Source organism: Lissotriton helveticus, chromosome 8 (assembly GCF_964261635.1).
Source record: "Lissotriton helveticus chromosome 8, aLisHel1.1, whole genome shotgun sequence".
Lineage (NCBI taxonomy): Eukaryota > Metazoa > Chordata > Amphibia > Caudata > Salamandridae > Lissotriton > Lissotriton helveticus.
Window position 1 is genome coordinate 253997869 of NC_136069.1, and position 18642 is coordinate 254016510.

An 18642-nucleotide genomic window follows, 5' to 3' on the forward strand; every position below is an offset into this window, starting at 1 on the left:
TTTTGAATTATTGGTTAGCTTTTGGTAGTAACTAGCAATATAAGAGACACTACGAAAACAATCAACTTAGTTGTGTGCCCAAAGGTTCGTCTCAGTTTTAACCAAAGGAGTGAAATCACTTTTGCACATAAAGAAATTGTGTTTACTGATATGCAATCCTACTTTCCTATCACAAAATCTTCAACACTCATTATACACTCATTTATATTCTAAACTCCCACAAGTACATGGACCTTTGTTTTATCACATTAGCTGGTAAATATGCTTACCCATTAGCATCCGAATTACCCCAGCCCTTCTGCCAATCAGAGATAAGCTGAAGACCCACCTATCCAGAAAACACTGCATTTCACACTATGGCATTCACCACCATGAACGTCCTGAATCATTGGAAAATATCCTGAATGATAAATTGGTCTATACTTCAGGTCTGATTGTTTCACTTTCTATTGTGAATAATATAAGCTGGGGTACTCTTATCAAATGCATTATTAATAATAATACTCACTTGAAATTTATTTTGCCGTGCTAGGCTGATATTGTCAATAATTGACATTTCTTAAATGGTGTACAAATGAGCCAAAACTACTGTACTTTTAGGAAGCACTTTTAGCCTCAAGAAGACACAAGATGAATACAAAATCAAAGAAGTGAAAAAGAGAGGGAAAGAGATACATGTTAAGCTCCTGGTGAAAAGATGAGTGGATAGGAGAAAGACAAATGTAAGGAGGAAGATTGGAGAGAAGATTCAAGGACTGAGGGACATGTTTACAAACCCCTATCGCCATCACAATGTCACTGTTAGTGATGTTGTGATGGTGATAGGGGCCTGCACCTTATTTACAAGGCAGTTTTAAGCCACTTAACGTGACTTAATAATGCTTTGTAAATAAGGCACCCTTTCATGCTGTTTTTAGCGTGAAAGGGGAGGGCAATGGGTGTTGCTCTGGGCGTTCCACCACAACACTCATTGATTGTGATGCTGCCTCATATTTACAGGGGCAGCATAAACAGGAGGCAGCGCCAAAATTAAGGCCAGAGAAAACCTGGTCTTAAACAGGCAAACTAAGGCGAAATGCTTTATTTCTCCTCGTTTTTGCTGTTTCCATGTGTGCTGCGTTGTGCAGCACACAAAAGAAATAGAAAATTGCCTATGATTGCTTATGTGCAGGAAGGTCCTCCTTCCTGCACACAAACATTTATTTTGAAAAAAATGCTGTTTTGCAACTTTTATGTGTGCTGCATTAAGCAACATACATAGAAGTTACAAAACTGCATTACAAGATTGTTTATGTGCATGAAGGGGGACCTTCCTGCACATAAACAATCTTCCCCTCAACACAGGTACCCCTGCATTATGGAGCAAGGTTGCCTGCGTTGGTGCTAGGTCGCTAAAGTTAGCACCAGTGCATGGAGAAATGCAGGGCTGCACCATATTCTATTAATTATTGTGCAGCCCTGCGTTTCTAAAGTGAGGAAACGTGTCTTTTGCCTTCTTGGCTTAACGACACACCACTTTATTGTAAATATGCCCCTAAGTGAGAGTGACATAGTGAAGACAAAAAGGAGGAAAAGAAAAATTGGAGGATAGATGTATAAGGAGATGGGCAGTGAGTGAAACGAAGCAAATAGCAATGTTTTGAAAATGATGCAAAAATATTGAATATAAATTATTTAAGAGTCACAAAGTGAGTATAGCTAGCGGAGAAGAGTAGAAAAGTGGTAAAAAGTGAAGAAGCCTGAAGATAAAGCGAAGAGTGTTCACCAGCAAGTGTAGCAGATTTCACAATTTCTGTACTTCACTTAGACACGAAGCTTTTGAGACTTGTGCACCTTCAAGTAAAAGTAGGTATCTCCAGTGTTTCTCCACTGCAAAACCTACTTCAATTACATTTTACTTACGTTTTTAACTTTGCAAACTTCGTGAAGAATTTCAAAATTTAAAAACAGAGCGTAATAGTAACTGAAGAATGTTATGCAAGGCACTGACATTTGGGTAATTGGAAGTGTAATAATAAAATAGGCAAGGATGTCAAAAAAGAGGAAATAGCACTGGCCAATGCATAACAATAATAAAAGCGTTTTAAGTGAGATGTTCAGGATTAATGCAGCGATACGGATATATGTGGTAGAACTTTAAAATTAGAAATTATAGACAGACAAGGGAAAAATCAATTGAAATCGGAGGAAAGAAGATGAGGAAGGAAGAAAGAGGGGGAACGGGAGTGAAACATGAATGAATTGATAGAAAGCAAGGTTGAGTGGATCCAGGAATAGTTAATTGAATGATATAGAAAAAGATGGAAGTCAAAAGAAGGGATGAACTCACCCAGACGGAATGTGTAAAAGGAAAAAAAGGAGGGAGTGAATTTTGTTTGATCTGTGTGACAGCCAACATGCAACATGAGAGGTAAGAGAGAGACCAAGATTGGTCTGACCATGTGAATCATGGCAGAGAAGTTGAGGCGCATAGGCCTGGTTTCATGCCTAATCAGTGAATGGAAACAGAAGCTTGCATGAGATACCTTGGTATAAGATCTCCTTCTTAAACTCATGTTTACTATGCTGGTAGTAAAATATTGTTCACGATTCCAAGTGAAAGAGTTTTCAACCAGCACAGAGCCACACATTTGATTGCCAGTATGTTACATTTGAGCTGTTACACTCAAGCAGTCCATGATATAAATTGCACTGCTGTATTCAATTCTAGCAGATGTGCGTGTGCTACAGCCCACTGGAAATGCCAGAGGCAGGTTGTTACTTCAGTTAGGATTAAATGAGATAGCGCTATGATTATGAATTTGTGGCATCAGAGACAAAATAATAGAATAATGTGCTGAATGGTGCATGCAAATCTCCATTTCTACTAATATCCCACTGTAGGGTGAAGACTTAGCCTTGCCAAATAACCGAACATATTGTTTATAGAAAATTTGCTGATAAAAATAGAAAGTTAGAAGAGGGATGCTTCTAGTACTGTTCACATAAAGCAATAAACTAATGGAATTTCAAGAGCACTATTGAAGGCATTGGAGACTGAGGATCAATAGTCGCTTGTCTGGACACAGGGCCGGACTGGCCATAGCGGGCACCGGGCAATCCCCCGGTGCGCCGCACAGGTGGGGGCCGGTTTTGGGCCCCTGGGGGTCGTTTTTGTTACAGGGCCGTTTTTTCAGCATAGCTGCAATAACGGCCCTGTACCAAAATCGGCCGAAAACCGGCCCAGGCAAATCGCTCGGCGGCACCTCCAACTCCCTGAGTGGGGAGGTGGGGCCGGCCGAGCACTTTGCCGGGGCAGGTTGTGGTTCCCAGTCCGGCCCTGTCTGGACATTCTGCAGAATATTCCTATGCTTGTGTTTCTCGTTCTCCTGGTTCAGTTTAGAATATTCTACCCTCAGTGAGTGGAATATTCTATTTTGCCTTAGAGCCCTACGGCCTCAGACTGTACCAGGTGTTAAAAACCCTCTCCCTGATTATAAGCACTTTTGTGCTGCTCAAGCCTATGGGCCTGATTTAGAACTCGGCAGACGGGTTACTCCATCACAACAGTGACAGATATCCCATCCACCAAAATCTAAGTCCCATAGCATGTAATGGGATTTAGATTTCGTCAGGTGGGATATCCGTCACAGTTGTGACGGAGTAACTCATCCGTCGAGTTCTAAATCAGGCCCTATATCTTGAATTCCGGTCCTTCACAACGGGTATAGTGCTTAATAGTGGGTTATAATACTATATTAGAACATTCTATGTTGAGAGCTCAATTGAAAACAATGGAGTGGCTCTGAGTATATTATGGTTGGTATAAGCCGTCTGCTCCACCAGTCCAATGTTTGTCTTTCTGTTTCTCCCTTTTTGATTTATAACATTCTTCCCTCAATGGGTGGAATGATGTATTAGCCTTCTATTCCATCTGTCTCAGGCAGGATCCATTATGCTTAACCTTTTACTTGGGCCTATAACTTGGGATCAGGGCCTTAAACAACTATTATAGCCCTCGGTAGTGTGATGTAAGGATTAGGACCCTGGTTGGAATGTTGGGTGCAGGCGAGCCAATCAGAATGCTTCCTTTGTAGCCATTAGGTACTTTTAGGGGCCTAAAAAAGGAGCATTGTGTCCTGCCAACTCCTGTTCCTCGGGAGTACTCTGGCCTTGCTCCTGCATAAGGTCTAGCATAGGTGAAAATAGGGAGAACAGTAGGAGCAGGAGCTGTCTCTCACCTGAGTGAGATTGACAGAACCATGCTCCCACGGTGAAGTAGCCAGTTCAGACTTGGCTTCCCCTTTAACCCCTTTGCCATGGGGCTAATTCCCAGCGGTGCGGGGGGAGGGGGGGCCGCGTGCAGAGCCGCGGTGCTTGTGACGAGCTCGGTTCGTCACGCTGCACGGTGACGCTGTGCTCTGACCACGCCCATTTCCATGGAGCGCTCAGCACAGTAGAGGAATTATCCCCGCATGGGCGTTCCGTGGCTGTCCTGACGAGCTCGTCATGAGCACAGCGCCACTTTGCCTCATGACGAGCTGAGCTCGTCATGAGCACCCAAGGTGTTAAGTTCTGCTGAGAGGGAAGCCCAATCAGCTTAAGAAAAGTAGACAAAAATAAACTCTATTTATGCTTTTCTGCTTTTCTTTGGCTGATTAGGCTCCACTCTCATGAAAAGCAAGAGGAGGAGCATGGACAACCAAGTCTGAACTAGCTGCTTCACAAAAGAAGAATGAAGATGCACTGAAGGAGAATGGAGTAATTGTTTTCACATTACCTCTCTTCGAAGAAGCGCCTTTTCCACAGTGCTTCCTATTTCGAGGGGCGTGGTGGTGTGCTAATAGCCTAATTAACGGCTGCTAATGATCTACCTTGTAGAGTGCCTTCAGCTGCGCCTAAGGTCCATAACTGTAATTTGTAGCCTGGGGCAATTCATGCATGCCACTGATATGAAAATACGAATAATTAATACAAAAGAGAACTGAAGAAAGAACTGAAGCACTGTCCATCAATTCACTTTAAAAAAATCACTATCCATGTAGTGTGATTTACCTTTGAAAACGTACAATGATTTCTTTGAAGGAACCTCGTAGGCAGCATCAATATTTGACTTCATTTGAGGTAGAAGATCTTTGATAAGTCCTTCCTTAACAGTGGACATGTCTAAATGTCTGCTCCACATATTTCTAAACGTGAAAGAAATTTTACAATTAATTTTAGTTGATGACCTTCAATGTTTGCACTTATAGAATATTTGCTTCTCGATGCAGTACTGTATTGAATATTGGGATACTTATACTAGAAACACGAATCTTGTCTTGGTGTGTTCAGGTCTCTTTCAATGAATAAAAAATAAAAACTGAATTGCATATACCTTCGCATGCTTAATGAAGCAGTGCATTCTTTTTGCACTGTAGACAGCTATGGAAATGCAATTTTAGACTTAAAATAAGAGATAACCAATTAATTTTTCAATTATATCTGGGTGATTTTCAAAACTATTTAACAATCTTGAAGGTTCCCTATTTATAACAAAATACTTTACAGTTGCAGTAAATAACATTAATCGTTTTCTCTTATATTTTCCATACTCCAGGTCCCTGATTTTACTTACTCAATATCACAGCTGTGCTGAAAGGATGGAGTGCTTATCACACCCGGCAAGTGCCACTGTTACAAAGTAAAGTATTTACGTGTGTACTATACACTCCTTGTCCTGAGTTTTCATATTGGAAATGCGGCATGATATGCAGAATCGGCATGCAAAATTCCGAATTCCGCATACTTTTTCTGGGCCTTCTCCAGTAACACATTCCTGCACATTTGACTTGCTGAAAACAGTGAGGGGAAAACAGAGGGTACTGATAATTACCACACAGCTCAAATTTTTGTAAAATTTTTATTTTGTGTTTTATGGAGAAAAACAAAGAGATTAAACAAGCGACAGTCCCGCAGTGCTTCCCACACAGGGGCATTGAAAAGGCAGAAAGCATAGGCATGGTGTTATAGTTAGTACCGTAGTGCAGTTCAATGAATCAGTCCCAGAGGGCAGAAGACGGGTACTCAAAGTCAATTCCCCTCCAGAACCGGAGGAGTAGAAGCCCTGCGCAGAAGGAGTAGTGGAACCAAGGCGAGTGATTCAGTGCAGAAGAGTTCCGAGGCCTCCAAGTGCCCTGTGGGCATCGCAACAATAAACAACCACATTACCCCACCAAACCCCCCTCCCTACCCACCCCCCCCGGTGGTGGTGACAACTACATGCATTCAATGCTACATTCATACGATCGTGGTTACACCTGGAAAAGGTGGAGCGCGCGCACTGAGGATGGGCAGACTGCAGATGGTAAGCCCCGTGAGAGAAAGCGGACCAGGGGACCCCATCGAAACATGAAATTTTGGAAGTTGCCTAGAAAGATGTCCGCCACTCGTTCCACGCTCAGTAATCTCCACAGTCTCGCGTGCCACAGGGATATTGCCGGGGCTTCCGGTTTCTTCCAGGCTGCCGCCAAGGTAAGTTTGGCCGCTCCAAGACAAAGCCATAAGATCTGTTTGTCAGCTCTGGTTTGATGGTCGAGAAGTGGATCCCGGAGACCTAGCAGGACATGGGCCATGGAGTCAGCTATCGGGTAGCCGAGAATTTCCTTGATATGGGACAAAATCTCCACCCAATATGGGCGAATGACCGGACAGTCCCACCAGATGTGGCGGAAATTTCCTAACAGACCACAGCCCCTCCAGCATCGGTCCGAAGAGGCCGGGAATATGAGATGTAACTTGGATGGGTATAAGTACCAATCCATGAGAGTCTTAAGATGGGCCTTCCGCAAATCTACTGAGTGGTTGTGTGCCGTTATGTCTCGCCAGAGGCCCGACCATTCCTCATCGGTAATGTCCCTCCCGAGAGTTTCCTCCCAGTGCCCCATATAACGGGGACGAGGTGCCACAGCAGTGGTAAGCAGCAGATTTTAAAGGAAGGAAATAGCCCCTTTCATAGTGCTAATTCGCAGGATGAAGGCCTCAAAGGGGGATGGAGGTCTCGTGGCTGCGTTGCTAACCCCAGATGAGGTAGCCCAGTGTAGGAGCTAGATGTGGTGAAACCGCTCAGAAGCCAGGACCCCATAGTCCCTCATACAGTTGGGAAAAGTGAGCGGAGCGGAGCCGTGGAACAAGTGTGTAAGAGCCCTACAGCCCCCTTCTCTCCACAGTCGAAAGGGACCGTCCTGCATTGCCGGCGGGAAGGCCGGGTTGAAGTGTATCGGTGTAAAGGGGGAAGGAAACGTAGTCCAGCGATCGTCACCAGAAACTGTGTCCAGACTTTCAGGACAGTGCCAGTGGGCGTACTAATGTAAGCGTTCCTGGGCCTATCTACCTTAGGTTTCCAAGCCAGATCCCATATGGACCTCCCTGCAACACTCCTGTCCATGTGGAGCCAGTGTTTTCCCGAGAGTTACTGGGACCATTCCACCAGAACCCGTAGCTGTGCAGCTTTATAGTACAGGTGCATATCGGGGAAGTACACCCCCCTCCTTCCGCGGTCGTCGTAGAGTAGTGAAGGAAACCCACACTCGCCCTCCCTGCCAGATGAAGCGCAGCATCAAGGACTTAAGGCGCCGGAAGAAGTCCAGATCTATCCGAATAGGAAGAGCCTGGAAGAGGTATAAAAATTTGGGGAGGAGGACCATCTTGAGAGCATGGATTCTACCCAGCCACGAGATATATTTTGGCTTCCAACGATCCAAGTCTGCCCGAACCGATGTCAGCAATGGGGGGTAGTTCACAGCAAACAGGTTCCCTATGGAAGGCGAACCACCTAGATATAAGATAGAGGCGGTCGCCCAAGATAGAGGTGTTAGTAGGCGCACACGTTCCACCTCAGCAGGAGAAAGTGTGAGATTGAGGATGTATGATTTATCAAAGTTGACCTTGAAACCGGCCACCCTCTCAAAGCGAGACAGGACTGTATGGGTGTGCGGGAGTGAGTGAGCCGGGTCTCCAATGGATAACAAAACGTCATCCGCAAACAGGGAGATTTTGTGCTGTTCACCGGTAAAGGGGAGACCCCTGATCTCCTCATGTCCCCTCACTGCCAGCGCCAGCGGCTCAATGCTCAGCGCGAAGAGCAGGGGGGAGAGGGGACAGCCCTGTCTGGTACCGCGGGAGTGTGAGAAAAAGGTGGATAGGTGTTCATTAACCATCACTCTAGAGCGGGGATCGCTATAGTTTGCCCGTATCATCATAATGAATTTATCCGAAAAGCCAAAGGCAACTAGGGTGTGGAACAGAAATCCCCAATCCACGCGGTCAAAGGCTTTTTCCGCGTCAAGGCCCACCAGTACTGCTGGTATGCGAATCCTATTGGCCTTTTCTATTAGGTGGATCACACGTCTCAGATTATCATGGGTCTGCCATCCCTTGATGAAGCCGGATTGGTCTGGATGAATAAGGACCGGCATTAAGTCCTGGAGCCTACGCGCAATGATAGAAGAGTATAACTTGGCATCAATATTGAGGAGAGCTATCGGGCGATATGAGGAGCATTGGGACGGGTCCTTCCCCGATTTAGGAATAACTGAGATCACCGCCTCAGCCATAGATCCCGAAGTTCCACCAGTCTCTGCCATTGCATTAAAGAGGGAGACTAAATAGTCACACACCTCTGCCGCGAACGTCTGATAGAAGAGGGCGGTATAGCCATCTGGTCCCGGTGTTTTATGGAGCTTCAGGGCTTTGATAGCATCCAGCACTTCTGTTCTGGAGATAGGGGCAGCCAAGAGATCATTCCGTTCCTCAGAAACCTGGGGTATAGGAAGATCTCATCAATAAGCAACCCTCATTGAGGGATGTCCCCCTGCGCACCGCTTCAGTGTTACCAATTAGGTATTCCAACTAATAATCCAATAAGCTCAAATAGAGTTGATTAAAGTTTTTCTTTATGAATTTACACAAATCCTGTGTTTCTTCATGGAATTGCAATTTTCATTCCAATAAACATAGTTTTATATTCCAATCCAAGCATATATCATTCCACATCATCAGTCCCAATGCATTTCGGACTTTAGTAGTCCTTCGTCAGGGGAATAATCTAAACAAAAGAAATGTATGGTCTGAATTATGGGGGCACGTCTCTGTATCATACAAAAGTAGCAAACATCAATTATTAAACACCTACCAGTCTAACTGGATCATATCACTAGTCATGCACATTTCTCCGAGGTAAACAAAAAACCAGAGAATCCGTGAACTGATTATCAGTCAAGAAGAATAAATAGACTAACCTTCACCTCAAAGTTGAAAAACGCTGAAACATAGTATAGGTATATAAGATGCACCCAGTGTGATAAATAATATGTTCGCTAGAGCGTCATCTAGGTGACAAGCATTTAAAAAAATATGATCGTGCGTTGTGCAGAAATCGTATTCTTCACAAAATGATGTATAAACATACATCATTAGTCACGAGGTAAAAATGGCCATCGAGTTACCTTTAAGCATTTGCTCACAACATGCGCACCTCGCGTGTGTACGGATCGTGATTCTAAAGTAATCATTCCAACGATAGTACAGCAGCATGCACCGAGTAACAAAAAGTTAAAGTGGCGGTCAAACTTACATTAAACCGCTGCTCGCACCACGCGAACCTTGCGTGTGTTCAAACGCCGATCCCAGTGCAGAACGGCTGGTGATTGATAAAATTAACTAGTGGTGATAAGTGGTCATAGAAAAAGGACTACGTTTTCATGCAAAGTGGTGGGGGCCATCTTAGGGTGGCTGATCCAAGCGCAAAGAGTGAACAAAAAATAAATGAACATGCACGTGAGCACGTGACGGAAGAAGAATCAGAGAGAATGTAATAATACATCATGATGAATATTGTGATGAACATTGTGTGGGCGCGATATGAAAAAAATAATAAGACAATAACAATCCTAAAGGAACCACACCATCCAGTAATGCAAAAATATAAAATATGTGAAGACAGCATCCTGAAGGAAAAGTAAGCATGACACATGTACATCAGGTGACATTATAGGTAGCATACAAATTCCATCCGGTCATTTAACCCTGTCGGTTGCATAGAGCACAGGTATCGAATCCAAAAGTTTTCTCTTTGCAGGAGTTTATTCTTGTGATTAACCCCTTGGGTGTGTGTGACATTTTCCAGCACCGTGAACTGTAGTTGGGCTACGTTGTGTCTGTATTCCAGAAAGTGACTAGCTACGGTGGATTTACTGTTGTGTGTTCGAATGTTACTCTTGTGTTCCAAGATCCTGGTTCGAATTTTTCTATCTGTATGTCCAACGTAAGTAAGACCACAAGGACATTTTAGCAAGTAAATGACACTTTCGGTGTTACAGGTTGCGTTTACTTTCAATCGAATCTTATTGCCTTTCATCGGATGATACAGAATGTTTCCTTTCATTACATTATTACAATTGCTGCAGTTGTAGCAGGGCGGCAGACCTTTGAATGTCATGGTTTTGGTTTCACCAGTTGAACGGGTCAAAAGTTCTTTGATGTTAGATCCTCGTGTATACGCAAAAATGGGTGGCTGCTCAAATATTCCTCTGAAGTCTGGTTCTTTATTTAGGAGGTGCCAATGTCTCATGATCATTTGTCGATATTTGTTGCTCAAGGTAGAATATTTGGAGATAACAATAGCTCGTTTATTGGGTTCTTTGAGTTTTGAGACCAGCATGTCTTCTCTTTTCATTGAATTACATTTGTCTTGAGCTGTCCTGATGACCTCAATAGGGTAACCGTGTTCTTGAAATCTTCGACATTCTGCTTCTTGATGTTTTTTGCAATCTTCAGGGTCAGAGACAATGCGTTTGATCCTCATCAGTTGAGATAGTGGTAAGTTGTTTTTCAAATTCAGTCTGTGGAAGCTAGTATAGTGAAGGGTACTATTCCGATCTGTTTCTTTCCGATATAAGGTAGTGATGATTTTGCTGTTCTCTAGTTTCACCAGTACATCCAAAAACGAAACCATTTTGTCATTCACATTCCAAGTGAATTGTATTCGGTCATTAATGGTGTTGAGGTAAGATAGAAAGTTCGACAATTTATTGAAAGAACCTGACCACAGGATAAAAATTTCATCAATCCCACAGTCTATCCAATCTGGTTGATTGAGTATATTTTGTTGCTCAAAGTAATGCATAAACAAATTAGCATAAACTGGGGCAGCACAATTGCCCATTGATGTGCCATTGAGCTGGAGATAGCAGGTGTCATCCCAAACAAAATAGCTCTGATAAAGTGTGAAAACCAATAGTTCCATCAAAAAAGTTTGAAAATTCGTATCCATTTCAGAGTTAAGCAGAGAATTTTCGATAGCTTCCAAGCCAAGGTCACGTGGAATAGAGGTGTATAGTGACTTAACGTCAACTGTACATAGCCAGTATTCCTCATTTTCTGTTATCAAAGTGTCGTTGAGTATGGTCAGAAAGTGAGTGGTATCTCAGATATATGATGGAGTTTTCACGACCAACGGTTGCAGATGTTTATCCAGTAGTTTTCCCACAGGTTCGTGGATGCTGCCTCTGTATAGGAAGATCTGCCTGATAACTCTTCTGAGCCTCATGATCGAGGGCATCTCCCGCGTAAAGAGCTGCATAAAAGCGGCCAAAAAGGGCCGCCTTATCCTCATCCCTGTGTTGCAGGTCTCCTGCCGAGTCCCGGATACCCCCGATGTAATCCCTCTCTCTCTTGTCCCGAAGTTGGCGGGCCAAGTGCCGTCCCACTTTGTTCCCCTGAGAGTACGAAAGACGCCGTAGCCGCAGCAGGGTAAACTCTGACCAGTTATTGTAGTGGGCTTTCAGTTTTCCCCTGACCGCAGTCAGCGGGTGAAGGGTCAGTCTAGACGGGTTCAATTTGTGCGCTTGTTCCAAAGTGGCGAGCTCTGACTCCAACCCCTCCCGCTCCCTCCTCCTCAGTTTGTTAAGGTGAGCGTTGAGAGCTAGGCAGGTGCCCCGCAGTCAAGCTTTGCATGCGTCCCAGGTAGTAAATACGGACGTATCCGAAACGGGATTGAGGGTCAAGAAGTCCCAAATGGCCTTCCGCAGTTCCCTACACAAAGCGTGATCACGGACCAGCGCGGCTGGAAAGTACCATTTGCGCAGTCCGTCACCAGTAGGTGTGCCCTCCGAGGGTCGGACCGGGGTGTCTTCCCAAAAGTACAAAAGTACCCACAGTACCTGATGGAGAAGGGCCCCTCCGGCGCCATGCAAGCCCCGCTGCAAGGCTCAAGCTGCCCCGGAGCTAGCCTGCGATGATGGCACCGTGACAGATGCAACAGATGCGACCGCACCCCCCTCTCCTGTAAGCTGGTCGTACGATCAGGTCTCCTCAGGCCCGTCTCCCGCCCCACTCTATGCCAGGATGGGGACCGCCGCCTCTGCCGCGACGGGGAGCCCCCGCCACCGGGGGAGGGGGCCGCATCATCAAGGCCCAGGAGATCCCTTGCCGCCTGAAGAGATCGGACCTGCACCAATCTGTTCTGCCATCGAAAGATGAGGCGAAAGGGGTGGCCCCAGGAGTAGGACACATTCTGTTCTCGTAGAAAGGTGGTTACAGGGCGAAACTCGCGTCTCTTTTGGAGCGTCAAAGCCGCCAAGTCCTGGAACAGCTTGGGGCGGTGGTCTTGAAACTGCAAAGAGGGGGTCTCCCGTGCCTTCCGGAGAATGCGCTCCTTCAGTTGGAAGTCGTGGACGCAGACCAGAATATCGGGGGGGCCCCCCCCCGCGTCTAGGCAGGCCGACTCTGTGGACCCTGTCCATTCTGATGTTGTTCACCTCCTCATTGTTTAGGATCTGCAAGAAGAGCGCTCCTACATATTCCCATAGATCACCAGCTTCCCCGTCCCATGGCACAGCTCGGATGCGGATGTTGTTCCGGCGGGAACGGTTCTCCAAGTCCTCCGCATGCGCCTGGAGGTCCAGATTCTGTTCCGTGAGTCGAATCACGTCTTGCTGCAGTAGGTGCACATCGTTCGCCATGCTCAGGTCATGATCCTCCAGAGTCGCTACCCGCTCTCCGATGCCATCCACATCTCTCCGCACCTCGCGGAGGTCTGAAGCCAGCTGAGAGCGGAGTTCAGAGATATCCTCCTTAATGGAAGCGAAAAGTTCCGTCATGAAAGCCTTAGTTGCGGGAGCCTCATCGTCCTGTGGCTTAGGCGATCCGCTGGGCCCAGGAGACGCTGGCTGCTGGGCTCCCTTCTGGGGTGCATCCTTACCAGGCTTTCCTTTATGCTGCGATGTAGACATCGCGGCGCCGCTGGACTTCCCACCCTCCTGACGGCCAGTCCTCTCACCTTCACAGCTCAGCTTCCGGCCCTTGTGCAAGATGTAAGGTCTCCCTGCGGCACCCGCCAGCCACTTTGCAGCTTTCGACAGGGCCACCTCCACGAAGAGTCCCCCTGCGACTCTCCACGCGACTCCTGCAAGTGATGGGCTCTAGGTGGGTAGTCCCACCGGTCACCGCGGCTGGTAGCCAAGGACCCAGCCCGGAGTTGAAGGCCACGATTGCGAGGCCCCGCCTTGCCAAAGTCTCGTACCTCCTTATTAATCCAGCCTCGAATCAGTTCCGGGGGACACCGCTGCAGGAGCCCCAGGTCGCTCTCGGCGCGTGCTGCACTCGGGGCGCACCCCAGACCTATCGTCTCACTCTGTGGGGTGTGCTGGGCGCCGATGTGAGGCAGATCCCTCGTCGACTAGGCCGCAAATCCCCGGCCTCGAGTGAATGCAGTGATCGGTCCTGCCGAGCGCCGCCAGCCATGCCACTCAGGTCGTCACGGGCGCGGGAATGTCGGCAGCAGCGGCCCGGAACCGCCTCTCCCCGCGATCGTGCAGCAAGTCCTTCAGCGCCCCCTGGGACGGGCCCCCCAGCGACCAGGCCGCAAATCCCCAGCCTCGGGTGAATCAACTAGCTGGGACCCACCTCTCGCAGCCGTCCGCGCCGCTCAGATCGTCCCGGCCGCGGGGTTCCCGGAGCTAGTGATATCCTTCTGCCTGCCTCCGCTTTGGGCTGCGGGTCCCTCAGCGCTCCACGGGGCAAGGGTCGCGGGTCATCGTGGCGGAGCTCCGGGTGTATCTCTGTTCCGCCCGCCCAGAGGCCTCCGCGCTCAGGGGAGCAAAGCCGCCGCTCCCGGCACCTCCGCACTCCGGGCAGCCAGAGACACCGGAAGGGTGCCGCACGGGTCCAGATCGCCTCACGGGGCCCTCCAGGCCAGTCCGACGGCAAGCTGTGTTCTCGGGGAGGACGCTGGTCAATGCTAATGCTTCGTGGCGCCGGAGGGACCTGGAAAAGCGTCCTACTCCGTTGCCATCTTGGACACGCCCCCACAGCTCAAATTTTTATCTCTGCACAAATGTCTGTTTGCACAGGGCTCAGAACTTAACCCCCAGTTTGTAAATGTAGGATTTAGAACAGGATATGGATTTCAAATTTTTTCTAGGAGGTTTATTGCAAGGTAACAAATTAAATATAGCATCATATATCATAGCTTAGATAATATGTATTCATATAAAATAATGCCAAGGCCGCTTGGAGAGAAAGTCACAAACAAATCCGGGTAGCTGTGAAACTGAAATCTTTAGTGGGAGATTACTATTGTAGTGCTAATAGCTTTCACATGTTTCTGTTATACCCACAAATGTTTTTGGTACTATGAAACACGTTTTAAACTAGTAAAATTTCGCAGTATTTCCTTTACAGCAAACATAGATGTCTTTATTACTGAGCTGATGTTAGTGCAGTTATACACTACCATGCATACCTCTGTCAAGTGCAAAAACATTCGCTGTCTAACCAGCGCAAAAATGACATGCTGCAACCGTTAACTGAGACCTACAGCAAGCGCCTGGATATCCTCGCAGGTGACAAGCTGTGCTTTATAAATCCTACTTGATTGCTTTGATGGGCAGATGTGTAACAGCAGGGGGAAGGGCTATTCTCGAGATAGACAGGCTGGCTCAGGAGGCAGAGAAAGGAAACCAGTTTCCAAGCCGATTTCACCAGGGGTGTGTAGCTCTGAGTAGCCACATCCCGAGGTGTGCTTGTGAGGTCTGTACCCGAGGAAAGGGGTCTTGCCATCTTGGGAAAGGGCAGAATGGTGCATCCTGGGATAGCCAAATGCCACACTCCACAGGAAGTGGTCACCAGGATGGGGAAACCTGGGAGCCCATTGGCTACCAACCACATCCTGCCCTCAGAGCACTTTCTGAGCATAAAGATACCCAGACCTCCAATCTTAACTGAGTAGGAAGAAGACCAAAGAAGGACTGTCCTGCTGCACCGAGGGAATAGCAACTATAGGCTGCACCGGCAAGTACTGCTCTTGCTGCTCCTGGTGGCTAGCGAAGAGTGAGGCTGTGCCTGCTGTGTCCTACTCAGGGAGAAGCTGTTTCTCCAGAGCCCAGTTGAGCCAAGAGAACTCCGGAGGCCAGCTGACTTGCCTCCTGTTTGCAGCACAGGGACTCAACAATTGAAGAAGCCTGCTTGGAGAAGTTGGTAGCCACACCTGCCTGCAGCACTGAGGACCAGGATGTGGTGCACTGAGTTGCACTCGAGTTCGCTGAGCCTGGAGTTTCTGGTACCCTCAGAAGGAACGTTATTGAACCAGGAAGGATTGTCTTGTGACCGCGACAATGGGCAACTGGTAGTCTAGTCGCGACCGGACTTTGCCCAGACCAGAGAGGACTTCGTGGAAAGTCGACTTTGCAACCGAGACCCCCTCACCATCTTTGTGGACTGATGAATCCCTGCAGGAAGAACCCTGTCAACCACGTCTAATTCACAGCATCACTAGAGCATTTTCAGCATCCTTCATCTCTTGCATCAGGACCACTCCATAGGAATTAAATGCAACGTAGATGAAGTGTCTGGAACTGTTGAAGGACTGCTTCTGCTGTGAAGGTAACTTCTCTTAAGGACCTTGCTGGTCACCCTGACAAGCTCCCTGCCGGAGTTGGTCGCCTCAAGCACTTCTAACTGACTGCATTGGTACTTAACCTACGTTTTCTTTGGGATAGTATCTTAATGTCTAGTTTGTGGACTTTGCCAAGGCTTGTTCATAGTTCAGCGTAATTGCTTTGATTAATATTACTTTTAAAATCTGTATCTCTGGAACTCTACAAAACAGTCTATTTTTAAAAATTGGTTTCAGTTTTTTTGAGTGTCATGCCTATTTCTATTTCCTCAATTGTTTTGGTGCTATTTAAATGCTTAACACCTTTTCCTCTGTGTAAGTCTCACTGCTCAATGCCACAGCTACCCAAGGTTTAGCTATGGTTTTTTACAGATAAATCTACAGACGAAACAAATAAGCCACTGCCCCTTGTGCACAACTAACCTTCCACAGACCCAGCCTCGTGCACCAACTGCAGACCGGTCTCCATCCCACAGTAGCCAGCCAGGGTGTTAGGGTAGAACCTCCACAGACGCTTCAAGATCCACTTCATCATCAGCTTCCTTGACCTATCTCATCAACAGCTCCTTGACATCACGCAGCCCAGCTTCAAACTCAAACGCGATACACAAATCACCTCCACAGACAAAATTTAACATGATAATGGATAGAGGAGATACAGTGGCACTCATCTTCCTGGACCTCTCTGCAGCCTTCAACATGGTCTCACAACCCATACTCATCAAACACCTTCACAAGATTTGTAAAACAAATGCACCGAAGCACACCAAAAGACTTTCGCATGGAGCAGTTCGGGAATACGGCGGATGCTCTACCACTTGGAACCTTATGCGCTTACTTATTATGGGTGAAGCGCCCCGACGATAATACAACGTTGCGCTTATGGCTAATTCGTTCTAAACCGACTAACTTTGATGCAACAATTGTCATTTTATTCTGCTTGAATACACTAACTTCGGCTTGGCAGATATTCAACCACCTTAGAAGGAGTCTTTTTAAATTTGGATATTCAATTGTGTTACACTGGAAAAGACAGCTTGTTTTCAATTCTGGGATCAGCCTTGAGAAAGTCCAGGAGGACGAAAGCGCGTCGGCTGCCTTTGTTTTGTCTACAATGAAATAAACTTGAATGACCTGATACATCTACAGCTGTGAATCGCTCTTTGGAAAAGTTGCAAATGGAACTTTACTAACTCGTTGCATTCTTTTCGTTTCATGACTGACTGAGGATAAAAGTTTTTTGGTGTGCTTCGGTGAATTTGTTTTACATTTTGGTCTAGACCGTGGTTGCAGGTCTAGCAGATTTTTAACCAAGGTGGGTGGGTAATACGGCACCACGAGAGCACACCTTTATGTTGATAGGTCATAAATTGAATGTTTGAATACAATATAACTGACTCATAGATGTGCAGATCTGAAAGCATATCCACCTATTGTACATATGTAACTTCACAAGATTGGTGCCCAAGGATTCGCCCCCACTAGATCGGCTCATTATTGATAGACAGAACTCAAGCTGTGAGCCTGACATCATACTCCGTGGAAGCCGACAAATTCCTACTACTTCAAGGTTCTACCCTCAGTCCGCCCCTCTTCAATGCATCCATGAACCCTCTGCCCACTGTCATCAACACACACAACATCAACATCCTCTTATATGACAACACGCAACTCATAATCTCCTTCTTGGGTAAGAGCTCCCAACACAAGCAACAAGTTTACCTCCTGCATAACTAAGTTGCCTATGAATGAGGTAAACTGTCTCAAGCTCAACACCGACAATGCAGAAGCAATGATGTTTGGAAAAACACTTCACCATTGAGCTTACCTGGTGGTAGGCATAGACAGCCTTGGACCAACCCCTACCCCTGCACCCTTGCCATTAACCTCAAGATCATCATTGACAGCAAACTAGACAAGTCAACACGGTTGCAGCATACTGCTTCCACAACTTAAAGATGCTGAGACAGTTCCTAAAATAGCTCCCAAGCAACTCCAGAAAAACTGTCACTCACACCCTCGACACCAGCAAGCTAGACTATGGGAGCATCCAGTATGCCAGAATCACCAAGCAGATCACCAGAACATAACAAACCATTCAGAATTCAGCAGCAAGACTCATTCTCCCAAGCAGAACACACATCAATTATTCCTCAGGAAGTTCTATTGGCTCCCAAAACACAAACGCGCTCAGTTCAAACTTCTCACCCCCACATTCAAGCCATTACCCGTCATAGGACCTGCCTACCTAAACAGTCGTATCTTTTTCCGTCAACCACCTAGACACCTCCACTTAACTGGACTCATATTTGCGTGCATACACAGAAACATGTCCGGAGGCTAGGCATTCTCATGCATTGCTCCTACTGTGTGGAACAAACTCCCGCTACACATCAGAGCCTCCTCCTTTTTTGAGTTCTTCAATAAGCTTAAGCCTAGCTTTTCAAACATCCTGCTCTTAGCAAGGTCAGGCACACACACCTTCTGACACTCGGATACTCTTGCAGGTGATAGTGTACTTTACAAATATCCATACCATAATATGCTGAGTTTGAGAGATGGGTGGCACAAAAATATTCTTCATTCGTTCTTCCCATATCAGTACTCCGTGCAGTCGTACATAGATAGCTAATATACCATAATGACAGTTGTGGAAATTTGCAATGTAAACACTTATCCTGTAAGTTGTGTACACATTTCCGGGACTGAGTTAGCGGAGCTCAATATAA

General features: G+C 46.6%; 1 protein-coding gene across 1 annotated transcript in view; it reads right to left on the bottom strand.

Moving 5' to 3' along the window:
* LOC144771588 (matrix metalloproteinase-20-like) overlaps positions 1 to 18642 on the bottom strand; it is a 142346-nt gene that overhangs the window by 59935 nt on the left and 63769 nt on the right. The window contains exon 7 of the mRNA XM_078655973.1: positions 5035 to 5168. Within this exon, the coding sequence (XP_078512099.1) occupies positions 5035 to 5168 (134 nt within the window). The remainder of the gene's footprint in view (positions 1 to 5034; positions 5169 to 18642) is intronic.